Raw genomic sequence first — 22,131 nt, 5'->3', positions numbered from 1 at the left:
CACTTTGTTTAGCACACCAAGGGCCTGAGTTAATGCTTCTCTGATAGATGAGAGATCAGTTTCAGCAAGTGGTGAATGCAAAGTGTAAAAATGGAAACAGGAAGTGTAAGTGATTTCAAGAAGTTTAGCTTCAAAGGGGAGGAGAGAGCAGGGTAGGTCACTAAAGAAGAATCAGGGAGTTAAGGTATGTTTCGTGTTTGCTGTTGAATGATGTGACAGTTGATCGTGTTTAGATACGAGAAAAGGGAAAAGAGGAAGAGGTTGAAGACACTGGGGAGATGGGGAGAGGTGGGAAAATTGATGGACTGAGGTCTTGAAGGTTTGGATCCTCCAGAACATAGGTAGAGGATTAACTTTACATAGGAGGGGACACCTCTTTTCACACGGAAATGAAGGAGGGACAAGGCAAGGTCAGCAGAGACAAAGCAGTCATGGACCTGAGTGGAGGTTCTTCCCCGCTGTGATGAGATCAGGAAGGGCAGTGCCAGGAAGACAGTGAGGCACAATCCTGTTTTGAAGGAATGAGAGGGGAGTGACAGCCACAAGCGTGGAGGGAAAGATGGCCACAGGAACAGGGTGGCCCTGGAGGGGTTTGGACAGGAGGAGACTGTCAGCCCCACTAAAGGGGCTTGGTGGTTTGAGGGGAGGGCTAGGATACAGTTTAAGCAGCTGGTTAAGGGAGTGCTCGGTGCAGGGTTGGAGGATGTAGGGCGTTTCTTTATACTGGAGTGGATTATCTTATTATAACTCTCCTAGTTGCAAGGGACTGAAAAGAAGATTCACAAGATTCAGCAGATTCAAAAGAAAAGCTTTGGGGAACTGGGACGCTCTGTGGATCGTGGGAGCTAGAACCAGGTACCTGACCTCATCAGGACTCTCTCTCAATGTATCTTTTTTTCTGTCTTTTGTTTCAGGTTGGCTTCATTTTTCCCTATAGTCAATGGACTTTATTTACATGGCAGAGAACATTGTCACTTGCAAGTTTTATCAGAACAATCCCAAAGGAAGACCTAGACAAAGCTGGCTTGGTTGTATGATCATGTCTGGGTCACGTGGCCTATCTTGGTCACATGCATTTCCCATGGGTAGGGTAAGTGAGTCTATTATTAGAAGGTGCAGAGGAAGAGGTGTTGGGCAAATAAGAACATGAACCAACATAGGTGTCCCAGGGAACATGGTGGGAAGGTTCTAAAGGTAGAGGAACAGCAGGAGGTGGTTGGATCAGGGGAGAAAAATCCAACAGTAGTATGACCCTGATTGAATGGATGGTCATAGACTAGATGGATGGGATAGAATAGATGGCTTGTATTTCAGGCAACAGCCAAGGACTCTGAAGATGTGTAGTAGGATGGATTTCTGAACTAAACTCAGCAGACACAGATAGAGGAGTGGTCCTGCTTTGAATTTGTTTCGCCTGCAAGAGGGTCTTAGTTCTCATGAACAGACAGGAAAATGGCGGTAGGTAAGTGGTTCCTGGGGAGATGGGTACACGAGGACACTGCAGCAGCAGATTGGGGGCATGCTTCGCAAAGTAACTGGAGACTCACCTCTGCCAGGGAGGTCACCCAGTAGATCACTTTCACCTGAGGAGAATGAAATGATGAGAGCATCGTTCTGTGCAAAATGCTTTGCTCAACTGCTTCTAAAATTAGAAGGTCTTATACCTCAGGGAATTTGTGACTGGTGGAGCTGACATGATGTCTTGTAGCCGTCAGAAAAATGGTGTATGGCTCGGTGCCTAGTAGAACCAAGGTCTTGGGGTGGTGGCCAAGGATTCTTTGGAGCTGTTTCCTTGTTTGCATCAGCCCTTGTGCTCAAAGACAAAGCTTACAGCACGAGTGAAAACAGTTAAAATGTGTACAGTTCTTTGCGGTCCCCCAAACACCGTTGATATATACATTATTAATTTTAATCTCATATCAACCAGGAACATAATGTTCTCCCTACTTCAAATAAGGAAGCAGAGGCTCAGTAAAATAACTTGTTTAAGATTTTACAATTATTAAATGTTAACTCCCAAGATGAAGAATGTGAATTTTTAAAAGTTATGGTAAGATTTTACTAAAAAGTAAATATGGTGCTTTATGGAGCTTAATTGGTGTTAAGTCCAAGTGAAATAATCATAAGGGAATATGTGAATGTGTTCTGTTAACAACAACAACAAAATAATAGCAACTAATATTAATTGGGTACCAAGCACTGTGATAAACACAAAGAACATTTAATACAAAACTCATTGAGTTAGGTACCATTATCATTCTTTTTCTGTAGATGAGGAATTGATTGGACAAATAATATTACTAAAGCATCACCACCACCACCATGATGAATGGAAACAGGAATAGGCCACATCCTGGGAAATCAATTAGTAGTTTATTTTAACTCAGGAAATGAGCGCCAGGCCAGGGAAGAAAAGAGAAAGGGATAAGTCCCTGAGACTATGTGAGAGAAACGATAGGTTTCGTTCCTGTGAAGCAAGCCCCTTTCATTTCCTAGGCAGTTTATCACTCCTGGCATCTCTCACACCCACCAGCATTTTCTTTGGTCTTCAGATCGCATCTACATCCTCAAACTATATCATAAATATTGCCTTGCTAAATGGTGTGGGGCTTGAAAGAAATAGGAGTGACCAAGGACAGATTCAGCTGGGCACATGGGGGGAATGGTGGTGCTACTTATCCAAATGGTGAGTTGGGAAGGAGAGGTGATCAGGAATATGGGATTGTGGAGTAAGCAGAAGAGTTCAGTTTTAGATATACTGAGTTTCTTCACATTGACGTCTGGACTTTGGGAGATAGCTACGTGAAGAGTCCCTGCAGACAGCAAAAGATTCAAGCTCAAGTATACATTTGGTGATGATGGTTACCACGACTAAAATGGATTAGCTCTTTGAGGTGGTGAATTAGAAGAAAGAAGAGCAACGAATTTAGTCTTGGGGGTGCCTGTAGCGAAGGGACTATAAAGGCGATCAGGATCTTAATTTTATATATATAGCATTTAATAACAGTGGTTTTCAGAGCACTTTTCTAACAGTAATTTCCCACGAATCCTCCATAAACTCTGGATGATGAAACTTTTAAAAGCTCACAACATTCTTTCACTCTTTAATCCTAATAACGAATTTATTTTAGGCTTAAATGCTATTGCAAGGGATGTGCTGGTCCAAAGGACAGTATTATTAGGAATTATTTCCTCTGAAGTTGAAATTCTTTAAAAACATACTAAATAAGACAAGTAATAAAATGGGGGAAGAAAAGGACAATGATTCTATTAAAAATTGGATTCCAAGAAAAATTGCTATAAGACTAGCTTCCAGGAAGTCAAGGCAAAATGTGAACATGTTGAATTAACTAGATGTTTGTCCCATGCAGAGTGTATGAAACATGGTTAATTATCAGCATCACATGGAACCTCCCTAACCTGGAGATTCTGGTGAGCGTGTCTGGCTTGGGGTCTGGGAAGCCGTGCATGTTTTCAAAGTTCCCCAGGTGATTCTAATAGTTAGTCCAATTTGACAAGCCCTAGTCTCATAAAGGAAATAGACCAGTTCATATGGGAGAGAAAAACTTTTTTCTAGCTCTGAAATCTGAAAGAGATTTCATTCCATGAACACTGAAGAACACTGAATAATAAAATACACAATGCCCTCAATAGCATTAAAAAAAAAACCAAACGGGTAGAGATTTTATATGTGTGGATCTCACACTGACCTTTGATAAAATAAAAACCAACAACATAATACTAAATTATAATTCTGTTCGTGTGAATAAAGAACTATCTGGGTCAATGGGAAAAATGATATTCCTTGGTCCTTTTCAGGAATTCTGATCCAGCACATCTGGTTAGGGACCAGAAATTTGCTTATTTGTAATAAGTACCCCACTTGATAGTGATGGAAGTGGCTCAAGGCCATAGTTTTGCACCAAGAGAATGGATGGTTAACAATATTCCTTAGAGTTTCAGGTTTAGATATAAAATCTTGAGATACACCATTTGTGGTCAGCATGTTCACCATTTTTGAAAACTGAAGCAGGGGAAAGAAGCAGGATTAATCTACTCCCACAAAGTAGGCTGGGAACACTTCTATGGTATAAAACCAGAGAGCTTCTTTCAGTGAAAAATTTTCTTCAACCCTTGGGAAAATGTTAAAAGCATGGGCTGCATCATATGCCATTAGAATAGATGTTGGTCTCACTAAAAGGAAGAAATGGGTAATAGAATTGACATTCTATTATCACAGGTGATGATTTAGCATTCTCGACCTCCCATTTCCTTTCCTCCATTATCCTGTAATGCAATTTTTAATCAGTGTTTATGTTATTGCCTATGTAAAATTGAAGAGTCAGATAGTATTTCATACTTATTTCTTTCCTAACATCATTCTTATTTTTTTGGACTCAGTGATTGCCTCATTTCCCCCCTCCGCCACCAGTATAGTTTTCTATTAACTGATTGTCCTTTCAGTTGCTCAACTAGAGTTGTTGTCTGACTACCAGCAGTTTTTTTCCCCCAAAGCCTCAACCATCCCAGATAATGTTTCATTTCCTCCACCCTGGAGATCGCTCTCTGAAGCCTCCGCTTCCTCTTACTCCAATATGGAGCAGGCTTTGGAGACCCCTTTGTCTTAGAACTCACTTTTTTTGTTTTTGGCCGTGCTGTGCAGCTTGTGGGATCTTAGTTCCCCAACCAGGGATTGAACCTGGGCCCTTGGCAGTGAAAGTGTGAAGTCCTCACCACTGGACCACCAGGGAATTCCCTTAGAACTCACTCTTGACAATTTTCTGTATTGGATTTGCTGTTGCACCTGTGGGCCTTCCTTTTTCTTGTTTCTCTGGAGTGCATTATCCAGCAGTTCCCTAAAGAGAGGTGCATGGCAGATACACAAATTTTTGAGTCCTTACCTGGACACATGACTGATAATTCAGTTGGTTGTAAACTTCTAGGACACAAATAATTTTTCCCTCAGATAGTTGAAGGCATTATGTCCTAAAACCCCTTGTTACATTTAAAAAGCCAGTGCCATTTTCTTTCTTTCTTTCTTTTTTTTTTTTTGCGGTACACGGGCCTCTCACTGCTGTGGCCTCTCCCGTTGCGGAGCACGGGTTCCGGATGTGCAGGCTCAGCAGCCATGGCTCACGGGTCAGTGCCATTTTGAGTCATGTTCCCTCCTAAGTGATTCTAACCACCAATCCTACCACCACACCCATAGCCTGAAAGCTTCTAAGGGCTTCTCTTTATTTCTGATATTCTGAAATTTTGAAATGGTATGACTTGGTATGGATTGTTTTATCTTTTTTTACACTGTTGAGCACTAAGTAGACCCTTTCAGTGGAAAGACTCATGTCCTTCAGTTCTGGGAAATCTTCGTGTATTTCTTCTTTGATAATTTCTGCCTATTTTCAGTTCTTTTCTTTCTGGACCCCTATTTGATTTTGTACCTCCTGGTTTCCTTTTAAAGTCTTCTGTCTTTTTTCTTCTCTTTTCCATCTTTGTTGTTGTTTTCTTCTCAACTTTGTTTTCCAACCGTTCTATTTATTTTGGTTATATATTTTTATTTTCCAAGACTTTTTCACAGTTACTTTTCATAGTAATCTTTCTTATTTTATAAATTATAATACTTTCCCTTATCTCTCTAAAGATACTAATAATTAAAAAAATTTTCTCTACATTGACTTTTTTCTTTAGCTTGTTTTGCGCCATCATTTCTGATGTTTGATTTCTGTTTATACTAAGAGATACTGATTGGAAACTGTATATGTGGGTGAGTGTATGAGAGGATTTGTCAAATTGTAGGGAGATATGGCCATTGTGTTGGAGAACACACATATAACTGTATGTGCAGGTTTTTTCTTATTTTTTTCCCCCCAACCTGGGAGAATTTGATGAGGAGTTTTATAACAATGGTTCAAAGTGAGGTCTCTGACGAGATTAGGGTCTTGTGAGCAGGGCTTGTGCAAGTTTTTTCTCTAGATCATTCTCTCTCTTGAGATGAAATTTCCAATCTTCTACCTGGCATTCATCTATTTGGAAGCTGCTGTTCTGGGGACAGGTGAGGAAAGGGGAATGGAGGTCTACTGTTCTGAATTTTGCTTAACTTTTTTCTACCTTTCACCTCCAAGAATAAACATCAGTCTCTTTTTTTGAGGTGGTGGTTGGCTGGCTGTGTAGCACTGGGGTCTGTTGCACATAATAAGCTTTCACTATGGGGACTTACCTGGTGGTCCAGTGGTTAAGACACTGCGCTTCAAAGCAGGAGGTGTGAGTTCAATCCCTGGTCAGGGAACTAAGATCCCACATGCTACATGTGAAGCCAAAAAAAAAAAAAGCTTTCACCAATCCCAGTTTTTTAAAAAAAGGATTTATTTGTTTATTTGTTTATGGCTGTGTTGGGTCTTCGTTACTGTGTGCGGGCTTTCTCTAGTTGCGGCGAGCGGGGGCTACTCTTCGTTGCGATGCTCACGCTTCTCATTGAAGTGGCTTCTCTTGTTGCGTAGCACGGGCTCTGGGCGCGCGGGCTTCAGTAGTTGTGGTGCACGGGCTTAGTTGCCCCGCGGCATGTGGGATCTTCCCGGACTGGGGCAGGAACCCGTGTCCCCTGCATCAGCAGGCGGACTCTCAAGCACTGCGCCACCAGGGAAGCCCCAATTTTTGGCTATAGTTTTACCACTTCCCTGACTCTATCTGCTGTCTTTCAAAATTTGATTAAAATCTCTGCAATCTCTTCTTGGATGGTCTTCTCAGGTTTATATCTTTTACTATTATTTTTTATCTTTACCTCTGTAAACTTTATATTATTTTCGGGGGGGGGGCTCTTGGAAAGGAATGGCAATAAACATGTGATCCATCTGCCATAAATCAGCACCAAAAATTAATTTTCAAACAATAATGCTTAATATGGTTTTAAAAACTGCCTATAATGTTAATGGATTTTAATATGGATTTGCTGGGGATTCAGAATTTTAGCATTTTTGAGCAGTCTTTCAGGATAAACTTGGTAAGCAGCAGCCACTTTTTTGAGAATTTAATGTTATATAATTCAATAATGGATAAAATAAGCATACATAGCACATAAGAGTCTTCATTTAACACTGTTGACTGTCCCTCTTCGGATGCCTCTCTTGGTTGCTGTCACGCCTCTCTCCCAGTGATTATCCTATCTTTGATCAAGCTTTCTTTTTTTTTTTTTTTGCGGTACGCGGGCCTCTCACTGTTGTGGCCTCTCCCGTTGCGGAGCAACAGGCTCTGGACGCGCAGGCTCAGCGGACACGGCTCACGGGCGCAGCATGTGGCTCCGCGGCATGTGGGATCTTCCCAGACTGGGGCACGAACCCGTGTCCCCTGCATCGGCAGGCGGACTCTCAACCACTGCGCCACCAGGGAAGCCCTTGATCAAGCTTTCTTAATCGTCCTTGCCAATTCTCTTCCTTTGTACCCACCCCAAGGTTCTGTACATTTACCCATTGCTTTCATGGCAACCTCAGGGCCGTGACATCCTAATCTCTCTCTAACCCAGACCGCCTTCTTAAGCTTCTCTGTAGATTGGGGTGCAGGTCAACTTACCATTTTCCCAGTGGGCATGTACCTCCCCTCTGTTCTGGGAGACTAGCCCAGTAGATTCTATGAGACAGACTCAGGCTTTTTCTTTTGATTAAGACGTTTTATTATTTATATTTTGAATAAGCAATACATTCAAATAATTCAAAAGTCCAAAGATATAAAAGGGTAGATTGTGATGTTTCCGGTCCTATCCCCGGTTCCTCAGCTACCCATAAGTTCTCCTCTTGGGAGGTAACCAATGTTACTGTTTTTTTTTAAATTTTGGGGGTGTTTTTCCAGAGATATTGCCTGCATACACAAGTAAATACACTTATATAGGCCCCTCCTCCATTCTCCGCTTTAATTCCAAACGTTTCAAAAGGCCCAGCATCAGTGCGGCTGGAACTAAGACTTTCACAGTCAATATTTCAAACATGGAACTTCTTCTCCCAACAAAACCAAGTATCCTTTGAAGCCCCCCCCAGAATGGAAAAGGGGGAAAAGACTGATGAGTTTTCCTGCTCCAACAATGCCTGGAAATTGGTAGCAAGATTTAAGCTGGTGCACTGCACTGGTGAGCAAGGGAGACTGGCAAGGGAGAGGGCGCAAAGTTCAGCATTGGCAGAGTTAAGATACACTCGCACTTAAATCTTTTCTCATTTTCTCTAGGATTCCAGCCTCCCTGCTACTAGTCAACTTTACTTTTTCTTTTTTTAAAAAGTTTTTGATTTTATATTGGAGTATAGTTGATTTATAATGTGTTAGTTTCAGGTGTACAGCAAAGTGATTCAGTTATACATATATCTATTCTTTTTCAGATTCTTTTCCCATACACGTTATTAATTTTACTTTTTCTTGAAGTGACAACCTGGACATATGAAAATATTCGCAAGTAACTTAAAAATACTCAGAAAGTCTCCCAGAAACACACAGAGAAGATTCAGGTTTCACAGAGTTGGCCGGGGCATCCGGTGAGCTACCGCAGAGAGCTCTGATTTATTTATCATCTATTTCACACACACTGGAAAGAAGGGAAAGCTATTTATGAAGGAATCAGTACTGGTCCCAAACCCTTCTCTGAGCCTCTTCTCCATCTGAGAAGAGATCTCACCCACTGTGGCCACAGGGGCGGGCATGTGACCAAAGCTGGGCCAAATACAGAATCTCATGTTTCCCTGACCACAGACACTGGTCCAAGGTATGGGTAATGAGCCAGTACAAGTCATCGAGTCCTTCCCCTAGGATTTTCCAAACTGAAGCTGGAAGAACTAGCTTTCCCTGCTGGTTATGAGCCCACAGCTGCCCGTAACCTTCACCATGTGAAGGAGCCAGTCGGCTGTGGAGGCTCTGACCCGCCCCCCTCCAAAAAAAAAAAAAATGTTTGGGGTTGTACTGATGGGATCCAAATCTTCATTCTTATTCACAAACCTGGCTTCACCTTCAACCTTCTCAGGTTGGTTAGCTGTGCCAACCAACTTTCCTTTTTGCTTACACTAACCTGCAACAAAATATAGCCTACCTATTTAGCCCCAGCTCTGTATATCTAAGTGCTTACCAGGTATCTCTCTTTCGATGTTCCCTGGTACTTCAAACTCATATCTACAGTACAATGCATCGTCCCTCCCTTACCCACTCTATGTACCCCATTTCCTGTATTCCCTCATCCTGGTTATCAATTCAGCAACTACCCAGCTGCCCAAGCCAGAAATCTATAGCTCTACTGGGCTTCTTCCTTTCCACCTGATCCCATCCCTCAAGACCTAATAGGTCCCTAAGTTCTATTCCTCTTCTTAAATATTTCTCATATCTGTTACTCTGTCTTCTACCACCTTTGAGACTCTTTTGGCTTCTTTGTTCCCTCCCCTACCGTGCTGAAAAGGCCATCTCAGAATACTTACCCTGTGTACTGCCTCTGTCGAATGGGGTGCCCTTCTGATAAAATTTCCTGGGACCCTTCTGGTCCCAGATGATTGGTCTAGAGCAGTTACCATAAGGGCTGGTCAGTAACATACAGGACAGGATGGCGGGAGAGCTCTCCAAAAAGGATATAGAAGATTAATTACACCAGTCAGGTCCTCTTGTATGAGGAGATCTGAACCTGAGACACCTAGAGAGCTACTCAGTGGTTGCAAAACAGAAGCTGAAGGATTACGGGGAGAGGGCAGAGGTGATGATAAGGAGAATGCAAAAACTTTTGAGTAAATAGAAGATGAGTAAGTGGAAGCTATGAGTAATCTACAACCTCTGGGTGTATTGAATGGGGGTAAAGTAATTGGCTGGAGTGATAGAAACAAAAAGGGGAGCAAAATTACCATCATGGTCGGGGACAAACTCGCTGTTGAGGAGACAACAGAATACTACTAGTCCTGTCCTGGACCACCACCTGCTTTCCAGTTGCTAAATCGTATGTATCCATCCTGTGTGGCTGGACGACAGCACACTGGTTCCTGTGAGTTTGTGTTCCCATGAGATGCTTCTTATCCTTATGACCTCAACCCACAAATACTATGCAGTGTAGTTTAGTCACATAAATTAGTTCCCCAACCACGTGATGCTTTGCCACCTGTTTATGTGCATACACTATTTCTTCCAACTAGAACAATCTTCTCATCTCCCCAACAGATACCCCTAACTTCGTCACCTGGCTGCCACTGACTCATCTTTCATGACTGGGTGTAGGCTCCTCCTCTAAGCAGCTTTCTGTAACCCAACCAGGTTACACACTCTTCCTTTACTCCAAACAAACTTACTGCTACTGCATATCGTAATTGTGTGTCTCCACAACCAGATGAGCTTATTTTGAGAGCAGAGATGCTACTTTGTTCCCCTCTGTATCCCCAGCATCTGGCCCAGCACCCACACAAGGCAGATACTTAGTGGACGCCATTGTTTTTGATAAAGCTCAGTTGCCTAGACTCATTCAAGAGCCAAGTTTCATAACCTTCCCTCATCACCCCTCTTTCAACAGATCCACTTGCAGCTTAAAGTGTGCCATGGTACCTTAGAAAGACAGCGATCCCACAGCTTTGTGTATGCGATTCCCCCAGTTCAGAATGCCCTTCTCATCCCTATGTCCTAATTCGTTGTGGTTTTAATTTGCATTTCCCTCATGATTAGAGATGGTGAACATCTTTTCATGTGCTTATTGGCCATTTGCATATCTTCTTGGGACAAATGTCTTATCAAGTCCTTTGCCCATTTTTGAACTGGGTTGTTTGTTTTTTGTTGTTGAGTTCACAGTCATTTTGTAATATGGAATGGTTTCAGGAACACAACAGGTCTCCAGAGTTTAGAATGGTATGAAAATCCTAGGGGCCTTTGGAAAAGTGGCAGGAAGAGGTAAGGATGTTAAAGTTTTTAAAGAATTTTTAAAAAGTCTTTAGAAAAGAGAAAAGAAAGTATACTTTCAGGATTCTGAGCTCATTTTTGTATTGTCATTTGGCAACCTTATGGGTTAAATAAGCATTGGTGGGCTACCTTAGAACCTAACTACTATTTTTTTTTTAAAGACAACTCATTATATATTTTTATTTTATTTTAAATTTATCTATTTTATTTATTTACTTTTGGCTGTGTTGGGTCTTCATTGCTGCGCGCGGGCTTTCTCTAGTTGCAGCGAGCGGGGGCTACTCTTCACTGCAGTGTGTGGGCTTCTCATTGCGGTGGCTTCTCTCGCTGTGGAGCGTGGGCTCTAGGTGTGCGGGCTTCAGTAGTTGCAGCACGCGGGCTCAGTAGTTGTGGTTCATGGGCTCTAGAGCACGGGCTCAGTAGTTGTGGCACATGGGCTTAGTTGCTCCGCGGCATGTGCGATCTTCCCGGACCAGGGATCGAACCCGTGTCCCCTGCATAGGCAGGCGGATTCTCAACCACTGTGCCACCAGGGAAGTCCCCCTAACTACTATTTACTTTAAATAGATATGCTTGTTGCTTATCTATTTTTTAAAAAATTATTTATTTTTGGCTGCACTGGGTCTTCATTGCTGTGCGCGGGTTTTCTCTAGTTGTGGCGAGCGGGGACTGCTCTTCGTTGTGGTGCGTGGTTTTCTCATCGTGGTGGCTTCTCTTGTTGCAGAGCACGGGCTCTAGGCACGTGGGCTTCAGTAGTTGTGGTGCACGGGCTCAGCAGTTGTGGCTCATGGGCTCTAAGAGTGCAGGCTCAGTAGTCATGGTGCACGGGCTTAGTTGCTCCGTGGCATGTAGGATCTTCCTGGACCAGAGCTCGAACTCATGTCCCCTGCACTGGCAGGTGGACTCAACCACTGCGCCACCAGGGAAGTCCCCTAACCACTATTTATAAACACTTCTTATAAAAAATTCTGTCTTATAATATTCTAATTTTAAAAACTTTGGTATATAATTCATATATATGTTGATGACTATATATGAAAACCTAAATTTGGAAAGTAAGTTGGTTGTACTAATGGATTACAGAAATAATTATTTATATACAATGACTTTAATTGGGAATTTAATATTTTTCTATTACCAGAAGTTGATTTACATGAATCATTTGTAGGATGCCACTATGAGAAAGTATACGTGATACAGAGGTATAGAACTGATATATAAACATGATATAATTGATAGAAACATGATAACAAGCCTGTAATCTGCAGATATAGACGAAGGTTGCAGAAAAGGAAGGATTACACTGAAATCTGCGCTGTTAATTGAAGCAGCTAGAAAAAAACAGTATTACTGACCACTGGTAATAGATAAATAACCTCTAAGAATAATATCCAGTTTAAATGACATAAATTATTTTAAATGACATAAATTATTTTAAAAGAAACTTATTTTATGTATTGAAAATGGATAAACTATTGGATTTTGAATTTTTGGTAAAATGTTATAAGACCTAGGTGAGACAAATAGCTAATATTATAGGTGTAAAATGTAATTTACATACTTTAGAATAAGTATGATGTTAAAGTATATTTAGGATTATTTTCAATGTTCCACATGCTATATTCTCTGTAAATAATTAATAGTTAACAAAACATACCATTCTCTAAAAACAAAACAACAAAATCTTTCTTTAAGCTGAAACTAAAGATGAGCTTTCCATTTCTCCTCAGGATCCATGATGCTAACTGTGGAAGGAAAATTACAGAGTAAACATTTAACAAAAGATGAGCAAATCACTAGATTTTAAGTTAGCTTGTAACTAGAAAAACCATTAATTCCTAAAATAATTCTGTTGCTCAATATAAAGCTGGGGTTTTTCTTGGGGGGTAACATATAAAGATGTTGCTGAAGCTTCTACACAAAGTCCAACTTTGCACCTCTTGCTTTTTTTTTTTTTTTTTTTTTTTTGCAGTACACGGGCCTCTCACTGTTGTGGCCTCTCCCGTTGCGGAGCACAGACCGGGGCACGAACCCGTGTCCCCTGCATCGGCAGGTGGACTCTCAACCACTGCGCCACCAGGGAAGCCCACCTCTTGCTTTCTAAGGATCAAACTTCTAAGATTATTAACTTGACAAATTAACTTAACACTAGGGAACAATTATAGAATTACTGCTTTAATATCTTTGAGTTTGCTACCTTTACTGCTGCTAGACCTTTGGATGTTCCCAAATCTTCTAATCGATACATGTAAAATCCTTCATGGTCGTGTGGTCTGGGAGAGGAGAAGCTCTCTTCCTGCTACATGCCCGTGGCTGTCATTCTGGTGGGTGAGGACTGAAACCCCCATGCGAGATTCTCATTCCTGTGGAAGCTTTTGTTCTAACTTGTGATCCCCTGGCCTTTTGCTACTGACCTTTCCTAGTGACTGTCTCTCCAACTTACAGTGACATTCAAGGGAGAACTCTGGTGGGTGGTGTTTTTCCTCAAAGGAAACTAGTTCATTTGTTAACAAATATTTTAAGTGCTGGTAATAAAAGAACTAAAATTTGGAAGAATACTTACATATCTTTCCTTCCTTTTCTAATTTTTTCAAATGAAGTAAGAGGTTATGTTCGGCCATTTTATGTAAATGCTCAGGAGTATCCTAAAAGAAAAATGAGAGTGAAAGTAAAGCATTTCTTTTTTAAAAAAGAACAGAGTTAATCTTTTTGAAACTTTGAAAGAAAAAAGGCAAAATAATACAGTCTCAATTCAAATACAGTTTTATAGAGTAATAATCAACACTGTTTCATCTTATGTATGTCTTGCTTTGAGTCACTTTATTATTAGAAATATACTTATAGGCAAACAGACTGTAAGCGCCATAAAGACAGTACAGTAGCAGCATCTGTTCACTACTGAATACCCAGTGCTTAGCAAAATGGCACATAGTGGGAACTCAGTATTTTATAAATGAATGAATAAATAAACATAAAAATTATTCTAGGTAGTTTTGATGATTCTACAGACAGTTGGCCCTATGGTCTATTTATTAGGTTACATGATAATGTCTTTGCACATTTTTATTAAAAGTATGTATGTTTCCACCTTAAAACTTACAATTTTTCCTTTATTTTTGCCAAGCTAGTAATGTAATACTGACAACTATTATCTGAATGGTAAACAAAATAAATATTCCTTTTATTCTTTTTTCTAAATATATATTTTTAATTTTATTGGCGTATACCTGATATACAATATTAATGTTAAGTACAATATGGTGCTTCACAATTCTTAAAGGTTATATTCCATTTAGTTATTATAAAATATTGGCTTTATTCCCTGTGCTGTACAATATATTTATCTTTGTAGCTTATTTTATACATAACAGTTTATACTCCCCTACCCTTTTATTGCCCCTCCCCCTTCCCTCTCCCCACCGGTAACCACTAATTTGTTCTCTATAGCTGTGAGTCTGTTTCTTTTTTTGTTATATTCACTAGTTTGTTGTATTTTTTAGGTTCCACATTACAAGTGGTAACATACAGTATCTGTGTCCTTATATTCTTTTTTTTTTTTTTTTGCGATACGCGGGCCTCTCACTGTTGTGGCCTCTCCCATTGCGGAGCACAGGCTCCGGACGTGCAGGCTCAGCGGCCATGGCTCATGGGCCCAGCCGCTCCGCGGCATGTGGGATCTTCCCGGACCGGGGCACGAACCCGTGTCGCCTGCATCGGCAGGCGGACTCTCAACCACTGCGCCACCAGGGAAGCCCCCTTATATTCTTTAAGTAAGAATTTTCCTGAAGTCAAGCTTCTTGACTAAATTTACTATGTCCATTTCTCAGCTCCCTGAAAATGTTTTGCAAAAATCATTGAATTATATTTTAATCAAAATTCAAAGAATTCTTTTCAGTCCTCATTTTACCTGAAATCAACTGGCTAGTCTCTCCGTTTGGAAGAACTCCTCTCTTTTCCCTTGGTTATTCTACCTCTTATGATTTCATCTTCATCCTGGATATTCTTCCCCGATTTCTCTTCAATACTGATGTTCATGATGAATTGTATCATTGACTCTCTTCTCTTTTTACTTGATCAACTTGTCACCACAACATCATGTGTTAATGATTCCCAAGCAGAAACCTCCAACCCCAAACTCCCTGACGCTCCAGTACCATATATTATATCCACCAGTGTGATTTTCTAGGTCTAATTATGTGACTCCCTGCCTAAGATCCTTGGGTGGTCATTCCCAGCTTATTGGCTGGAGCCCAAATTTTTTTAGCATGGCAACCAAGGGCTTCCCCTGACCTGCCATGCCTGCCTTTCTTGCCTCATTTCCTGGGACCCCCTCCCTGCCCATCTACAATATACATTCTGGGCTCCGGTCAGATGCATTTTCTTTGTGGGTTTTCAAACACACACGACGCTTTTGTGACTCCCAGTGTTTGAACACATCTTTCCTTCTGTCTAGAATGACTTCTCTTCTCCTGTACTCTGACCTCACTCCTTCTTCAAGATCCGATTCAATAATTAAGTTTCTGAAGCTTTTCTGGACAAGCCTCATCACCCTGCATCTTCACCAGGCAGAAATGACTCATCTTTCCTTTATGCCCTGACGTACTGTGTATGGGCCTTGCAGGGAGCTTGGTGTGATAGAAAAACAAAAGATTTGAGTATCTGACTTCTGACATTTGAGTGTGTGACATCTGCTAGTTTTGTGCCCTTGGAAAACTTACTTAACTCACACTTTTTTGAGTTTGTTTTTAATCTGTTAAGTTGGAATAACAGTATCTTTATGCAGTGAAAATTCAAGGTGCTTGAAATTAAGTACTTCAAATTACAATTGTAAATGTGCAGCATTTAGTACAGTGTCTAACACATAGTAATGTGCTCAGAAATGGGAGCTATTATGATACAGCCAGAATTACAAGAATCTGTTTAACGTGTCTGTCTTTGCTAAACCATGAGTCCTGTGAGGGCAGGGATCTGTAGTCATCTTTGTGCCTCTGCACCTAGTCCAGTGTGTGGCACATGAAGGCATTCAGTAAACATCTGTGGAATGAATAAATGTCTCTGCAATACCTAATGCTGTTCTATATGTGACGGGTGCTTCACACATGTGTGCAGTGAACACATCTCTGAATGCAGAGCAAGCATTTCTGAGGCCTGCATAGTCACTGGATGACCCATCTGTGAGGGTTATCAGAGAGTTCTGCTGTCTGTACTTGGGTTAGAAAAAACTACCCATGTTTCAATGTATAGTCTAGAGTGGCTAAACTTTAGTATTGTGAGGAGATGAACTCTTTTGCAGAATTTAAACATTTACATTGCCCTTTGGCTCCTGGCACTTATTACTGTCAGCCCTTTTAATCATTCATTCCTCCCTTTTAAAACAAAGCACACTGAGATACCTGGTTTTTGATAAATTAGGCCCATGGGACATTATGGTCCTTTACTAATTGAAACTGGCCCAGGTTCCTTTTCAAGCTCATCTTTAGTTATACTCTCAGGTATCTTATGGCCATACAGGTTATGGTAGTGGGAGTTTTAAAACCCAGATAATCTTATTCCATTCTTAACCCCGAAGCAGGTATCTAATAAACATTTGCTGAAAAACTGAATTATACTGATGGATTGCCACACAGTGCTGTCATGCAGTGATGTGCTCAGAGGCCACTGAGTGAGGGGCCCTTTCTCTCTACACTAAGTGACTCTACTCATGCTCTTCTTCATGGCCTTCCTCCTTTTAATCTATTGTTAGCATTGCTACTACTTCTCACTGCTATTATCCCAGTAGCTGTCTCTAGCAGATCGCCCCTTACTTGCTGCCGGTCAGGACACCAGATCATCAAGATGGCTAGAATACTACACAAATCATAACAAAGATTAACCGCCAGGCTGTTGGCAATGGTCTCCCCTACAGAGTGGAGCATAAAAGGCTTAATAATGGCTCAGGACGGTTATTTTTGCTCTGCGGGCCAGTGTTTGTCTAACTTCTGTGTTCTAGAAAGTTGAGATTGATGGTCTCAAATCCATACGAGTGACATTACTTAAAAAATTAACAGACTCATTCTGCTCTGGGATGTGATGAATTTACTACATCTATAGTCTACTGAATAGATTATTCTATTAAAATTGTGGCTTTGAACAAATAAGGTAAATGAAAATTACCTTGTAAATAACTTTTACAAGATCCATTGCTGTGAAGGACTTTTCAAAGTTCTCATGAAATAACGTAAGAATTTGCTGTTCTCGGATATTTCTGTGAGAAATGTATTGTAGAATTTTAGCTTCGGCATTATGGATTACTGGGCCATGTCCTGCATCAGGATAATTACAAAAATGATTTCAACCAGATAAAAAATTTTAAGTACAACTGAAGTTAATTTACTCTATTTAAAAATATTTCATATAGTATATTGAAAAGGCATACTAAATACACGACAAATAAGAATTATCTGGAAAACTATACAGGTAATAAGAGATTTAAAAATTACATATAATGCCAAAAAACATTAGAGAATTATATCAAAATCTACATAAGATATTATTGTGTTCATTAAAAGTTAGAAAATAAAAATTTAACAATAAAAATAGTAACCACAACAGTATCATTATTTGCCAGACATTACTCTAAATGCTTAATATACATTAGCCTTACAAGAATTCCATGAAGTAGGTACTGATACTTTAATTAGTAGGTACTGATACTTTAATTATTCTCTTTGTACAGCAGAAACTGAGGCATAGGGAGGGTCAATAATCTGCCTACAGTTACACAGCTAAGAAGGGGTGGAGCTGGGATTCTGATTCAGGAGCTTCTAACCACTCTGTGCTCTTAACCACTATGTTTATCAAAGATTGAAAAGGGGAATGTAAAAGGTAGCTTCATGTAAGTGACCAAGAGCTATTAAAAATTCACAAGAACCACAGGAGAACTGTAAGAATCTTATGTATAGGCTAGCAATTCAGAAATGTTGATAACCCGGATAAAGTTATATTGGAATTTACTCACTCTTTAAGACAGTGAAAATGAATATATTACACAAATCTGCAAGAGGGCTGAGAAAAAATACCAGAAGCAGACAAACCCGTTAGGTAAAGAGCATGGGCTTTAGGATACCGACTATCATTTACTAGCTGTGTGGCTGGGATAGTCTATGAATCTCCGAGTTTATTTCTTCAGCTACCTGCTTCTCTGGGTTTTTGTGAGGACAGCTCTGTGAAGGTCCCTGCACAGTACCTGGCGGGTAGGGTAGCAGGCTTTAATATATGGTAGCTATGGCTACAGACCATCATTGACATATGAGGTCCTGCTGTGCCAATAAGCCAGTTCACTGGATTTACTAAAGCCAACACTCCAAGAACCTGCACCGGGCAGGCTCTCACTAGCTTTGCTCCAATGTGGGTGCATCAAATGTCTACTGTCTTCTCTTTCAAAGTAGCTGTCATCCTCCACTCCTTTTATGTCACAATATTAATCCAAATGCCCAGCCTCACTGTATGTTTCCTAACCCCTCAGCAGTGGGAACTCATGAGAGAATATGAAGGTACTGAAGACACTGTATTTACAGATCTTTCCATGGCCCTTTGGTTAGGAACAAGTTGGAAGGACTTAAAAAATTAAGTAATCGAGTCTCTTTTTCCTTCTGGGGGCCTTTGTTGGGTACTGTATCTTTCTTAGCTTTCAGGATGGAGGAGAGATTCGTATTGTAAAGCAGGGCAGTGATAGCTAATATACTAAAAACAGGTTTCTTTTTCTGGAGAAAGGAAATAAATACACAATTTTACAGTTGATATAGAAGCTATTGATATTTCCATATAGTGAGTTAAAAAACTAAAGCTCAGACATCAAATGTTACCCAGGGTTGGTTACATGGCTAAAATGTAGTCCACAACAGAAATCAAGTTAACAAAACTGAAGATAGCTTACGGAATGAAAAAAATTTTCTTGTTCCAGTAAGTTTATTTCATTTGTTTAACAGTTCTATTAACAGCTGTGCAGATGTTAAAAAATAACCCTCATATATTTAAAAAAAGTTATTAAAACAACTCTCGGTCTTTTAAATTGTATTGCTAGACAAGACTTAGGGGTGTAATTTAGAAAGAAGCAATTTAAATGTATCTCTTCAAGGCTGAAACCACAAAGAACACGCACAGACAAACCAAAATGAATCTTCCTCATCATTTGACACAAATGGTTTGCTAGATTAATAATATTACCCACCTGGATATATAACTTTAGCTTTGATTTTTAATAACTCTTTTAGGGAGCGCATATAATCATAGAGGTCTTCAAATACGGTTGTTCCTTCCCCTAGGATGCAATCTCCAGAAAAGAGAGCATTTTCCTCTTCTAAAAGTAGGGTCATATGATCATCAGTGTGGCCAGGTGTGTATATAACTCTGGTGGAAAGAAGAAAGAGGAAATAGTAACAGTTATGAACTCTTAGGCTTAGAAGAAATTTTGAGAAGTAAATTATTTTCTGTCTTTATCTCTGGACAAGACACGAATAAATGATGTCAGTAAGTTTCTTAAATAGCTCCTTTTTCTCTTGTGGCCCACTGCAAATTATCATCAGAAAATTCTCTCCTTTAGCTAAATCAAATTTCTCACTCTGAAGTGCAAATTTAATAGTTTTGCCCAGGGATCAAACCTGGGCCCCCTACACTGGGAGCACAGAGTCTTACCCACTGGACCACCATTCATCTGTCAATAGACACTGAGGTTGTTTCCATGTCTTGGCTATTATAAATAGTACTGTGATGAACACGGGGTACAGATATCCCTTCAACATAATGATTTCGTTTCCTTTGGATATGTACCCTGAAGTGGAGTTGCTGGATCATATGCTTTTAAGGATATATATTTTTGGATTCTTTGCATATTTATATCTTAAAAACAAAACTGTCATGTTGCTTTAATACCTGATTTTTGAATTTTTTGCTTACTATACTGTATTTTCCTACATCATTAAATCTTTTTCTAAAACATGATTTTTAATGCTTACATAGTATTTCACTATATGCGTGAATCACAATTCATTTAGTTTCCTATTGTGGGCAGTTTTCCTCCAACAGTAACACTGAATGAGCATCCTTAAAAATGGTGCTTTTGTTATTTTTTGATTTGGTCTCAGAGTTTTTTTTTTTAACAGAATAGTTTTCCTATTTACATTGCCCTTCTCTCCTCCTTCCCCCATAATGAATATGTCTTACTCACTTCAGTCATTAACTTTCAAGATTTCTGGTTTTTCGACTTCCTTGCTGTCACTTTAGGTTATATGGACTGCATTTTCTTTCGTCTTTTTTTTTTCCTAGTGATTTGTAAGCTACATACACTTAAGTAGATGTAAGAAAACTGGGCAAATTAACTTCTCTTAATGTCAGTTTTTCATTGAAATGTGAATAGCATGTGTCTTAAAGGACTGCTGGGAGATTCAAGATGAGCATTTAAGTGCTTAGCATAGTATACGGCACAAAGTTACATGCTTAATAAATGGTAAATATTTTAGTAGTGGTAATCTAAAAGTTTAAAAGAAACATTATATTTTCTTTCTTGTTAAAAATTTTAAGAACAAAGCAGGGGCTTCCCTGGGAGCACAGTGGTTAAGAATCCACCTGCCAATGCACGGGACATGGGTTTGAGCCCTGGTCCGGGAAGATCCCACATGCCGCGGAGCAACTAAGCCCGTGCACCACAACTACTGAGCCTGTACTCTAGAGCCCGCGAGCCACAACAACTGAAGCCTGTGCGCCTATAGCCCGTGCTCCACAACAAGAGAAGCCACCGCAATGAGAAGCCCGCGCACCGCGACGAAGAGTAGCCACGGCTCGCCACAACTAGAGAAAGCCTGTGCACAGCAATGAAGACCCAATGCAGCCAAAAATAAATAAATGAAATAAATTTATATATAAAAAAAGAACAAAGCAGTTTTCATTGATTTCACCCTATATAAGATAAAAAAATTAACATACTTTTATTTCCTTTGTCCTCTTCTCCAACTTTGTTTTTGTTGATAAATAAAACTATGATAATACTTTTAAAGCATGACAAATATTTTTATTTCAATAATTCCTATTTATATTTACATGAAGTTTTTCTTTTGCTTTTTTTCCTTCGCCCACGCCGTGCAGCATGTGGGATCTTAGTCCCCCAAGCAGGGATCGAAACTGTGCCCCTGCAGTGGAAGCCCAGAGTCTTAACTACTGGACCGCCAGGGAATTTCCTACATGAAGGTTTATGACTATACCAATAATAAGCCAGATAAAGAACTAAGTCTAGGGGGCTTCCCTGGTGGCGCAGTGGTTAAGAATCTGCCTGCCAATGCAGGGGACACGGGTTCAAGCCTTGGTCTGGGAAGATCCCACATGCCACGGAGCAACTAAGCCCATGTGCCACAACTACTGAGCCTGCGTGCCACAACTACTGAAGCCCTCATGCCTAGAGCCCGTACTCTGAAACAAGAGAAGCCACCGCAATGACAAGCTGACGCACCGCAACGAAGAGTAGCCCCTGCTCTCCGCAACTAGAGAAAGCCGGCGCGCAGCAACGAGGACCCAACACAGCCAAAAAACAAACAAACAAACAAAACAAAACTAAGTCTAAGTAATTTGTTCTGCAGAGCTCTTGATTTCTCAGCCACATACAGACAACCCTCTGTACTGGTCACTTTTTTCTGTTATTACTCCTATACTTTGAATTTTACTTCTATTATGGCAGTTTTCACATTGTTTTCTTGTTTGTTTACCATTCTACCTCATAAGGCTATGAACTCCTAAAAGGCAGGACTCCTGTCGTATTCTCATCTTTATATTCCCAGTGCTTAGTACTTAGTGGTAGCTAATATTAATATATTGCTTTCCACGTGCCAAGCATTGACTTCAGGGATTTACAGGCATTACACACTTAATCCTTCTCCTAGTATGGGGTGGGTAGCATTAATCTCTCCATTTCACATTCTTTTTACATTCTAGATAATTGAATCACAGGAGATAGCAATAAATGTCTGATGGAATAAGGTTTAAATTATATTTTATTTAGCTTGAGAGGTTATCCTTCTCTTTGCCTATTCTAAATAGTATTGGATTTTTATGTGCTTGGAATACTTTAAATAAATTTTCTCAATGATGGGTTTTTTGGGGGGAAGACAGGGCAAATATAATTGCATGTTTGGATTTACTATTTAGGAATTGAAAGTGTGTTTCTGGTTAAAGACTGGATTGCACACCTGCATCTTTTGTTTCCTCCTAAAACATCAATAA

The 22,131-nt window shown here is 40.1% G+C and overlaps 1 protein-coding gene across 1 annotated transcript in view; it reads right to left on the bottom strand.

The window, feature by feature from the left end:
* Positions 1–11,971: 11,971 nt before the first annotated feature.
* Positions 11,972–22,131, bottom strand: part of LACTB2 (lactamase beta 2) — a 30,274-nt gene continuing 20,114 nt past the window's right edge. Inside the window, exons 4-7 of the mRNA XM_082675185.1 lie at positions 19,094–19,272; positions 17,038–17,186; positions 13,448–13,529; positions 11,972–12,629 (exon numbers count right to left, since the gene is read on the bottom strand). Of these exons, the coding sequence (XP_082531311.1) occupies positions 12,586–12,629; positions 13,448–13,529; positions 17,038–17,186; positions 19,094–19,272 (454 nt within the window). The 3' untranslated portion in view covers positions 11,972–12,585. The remainder of the gene's footprint in view (positions 12,630–13,447; positions 13,530–17,037; positions 17,187–19,093; positions 19,273–22,131) is intronic.

This window comes from Grampus griseus (assembly GCF_964374135.1).
Source record: "Grampus griseus genome assembly, chromosome: 17".
Lineage (NCBI taxonomy): Eukaryota > Metazoa > Chordata > Mammalia > Artiodactyla > Delphinidae > Grampus > Grampus griseus.
This window is presented reverse-complemented; position numbering and strand designations above follow the sequence as displayed.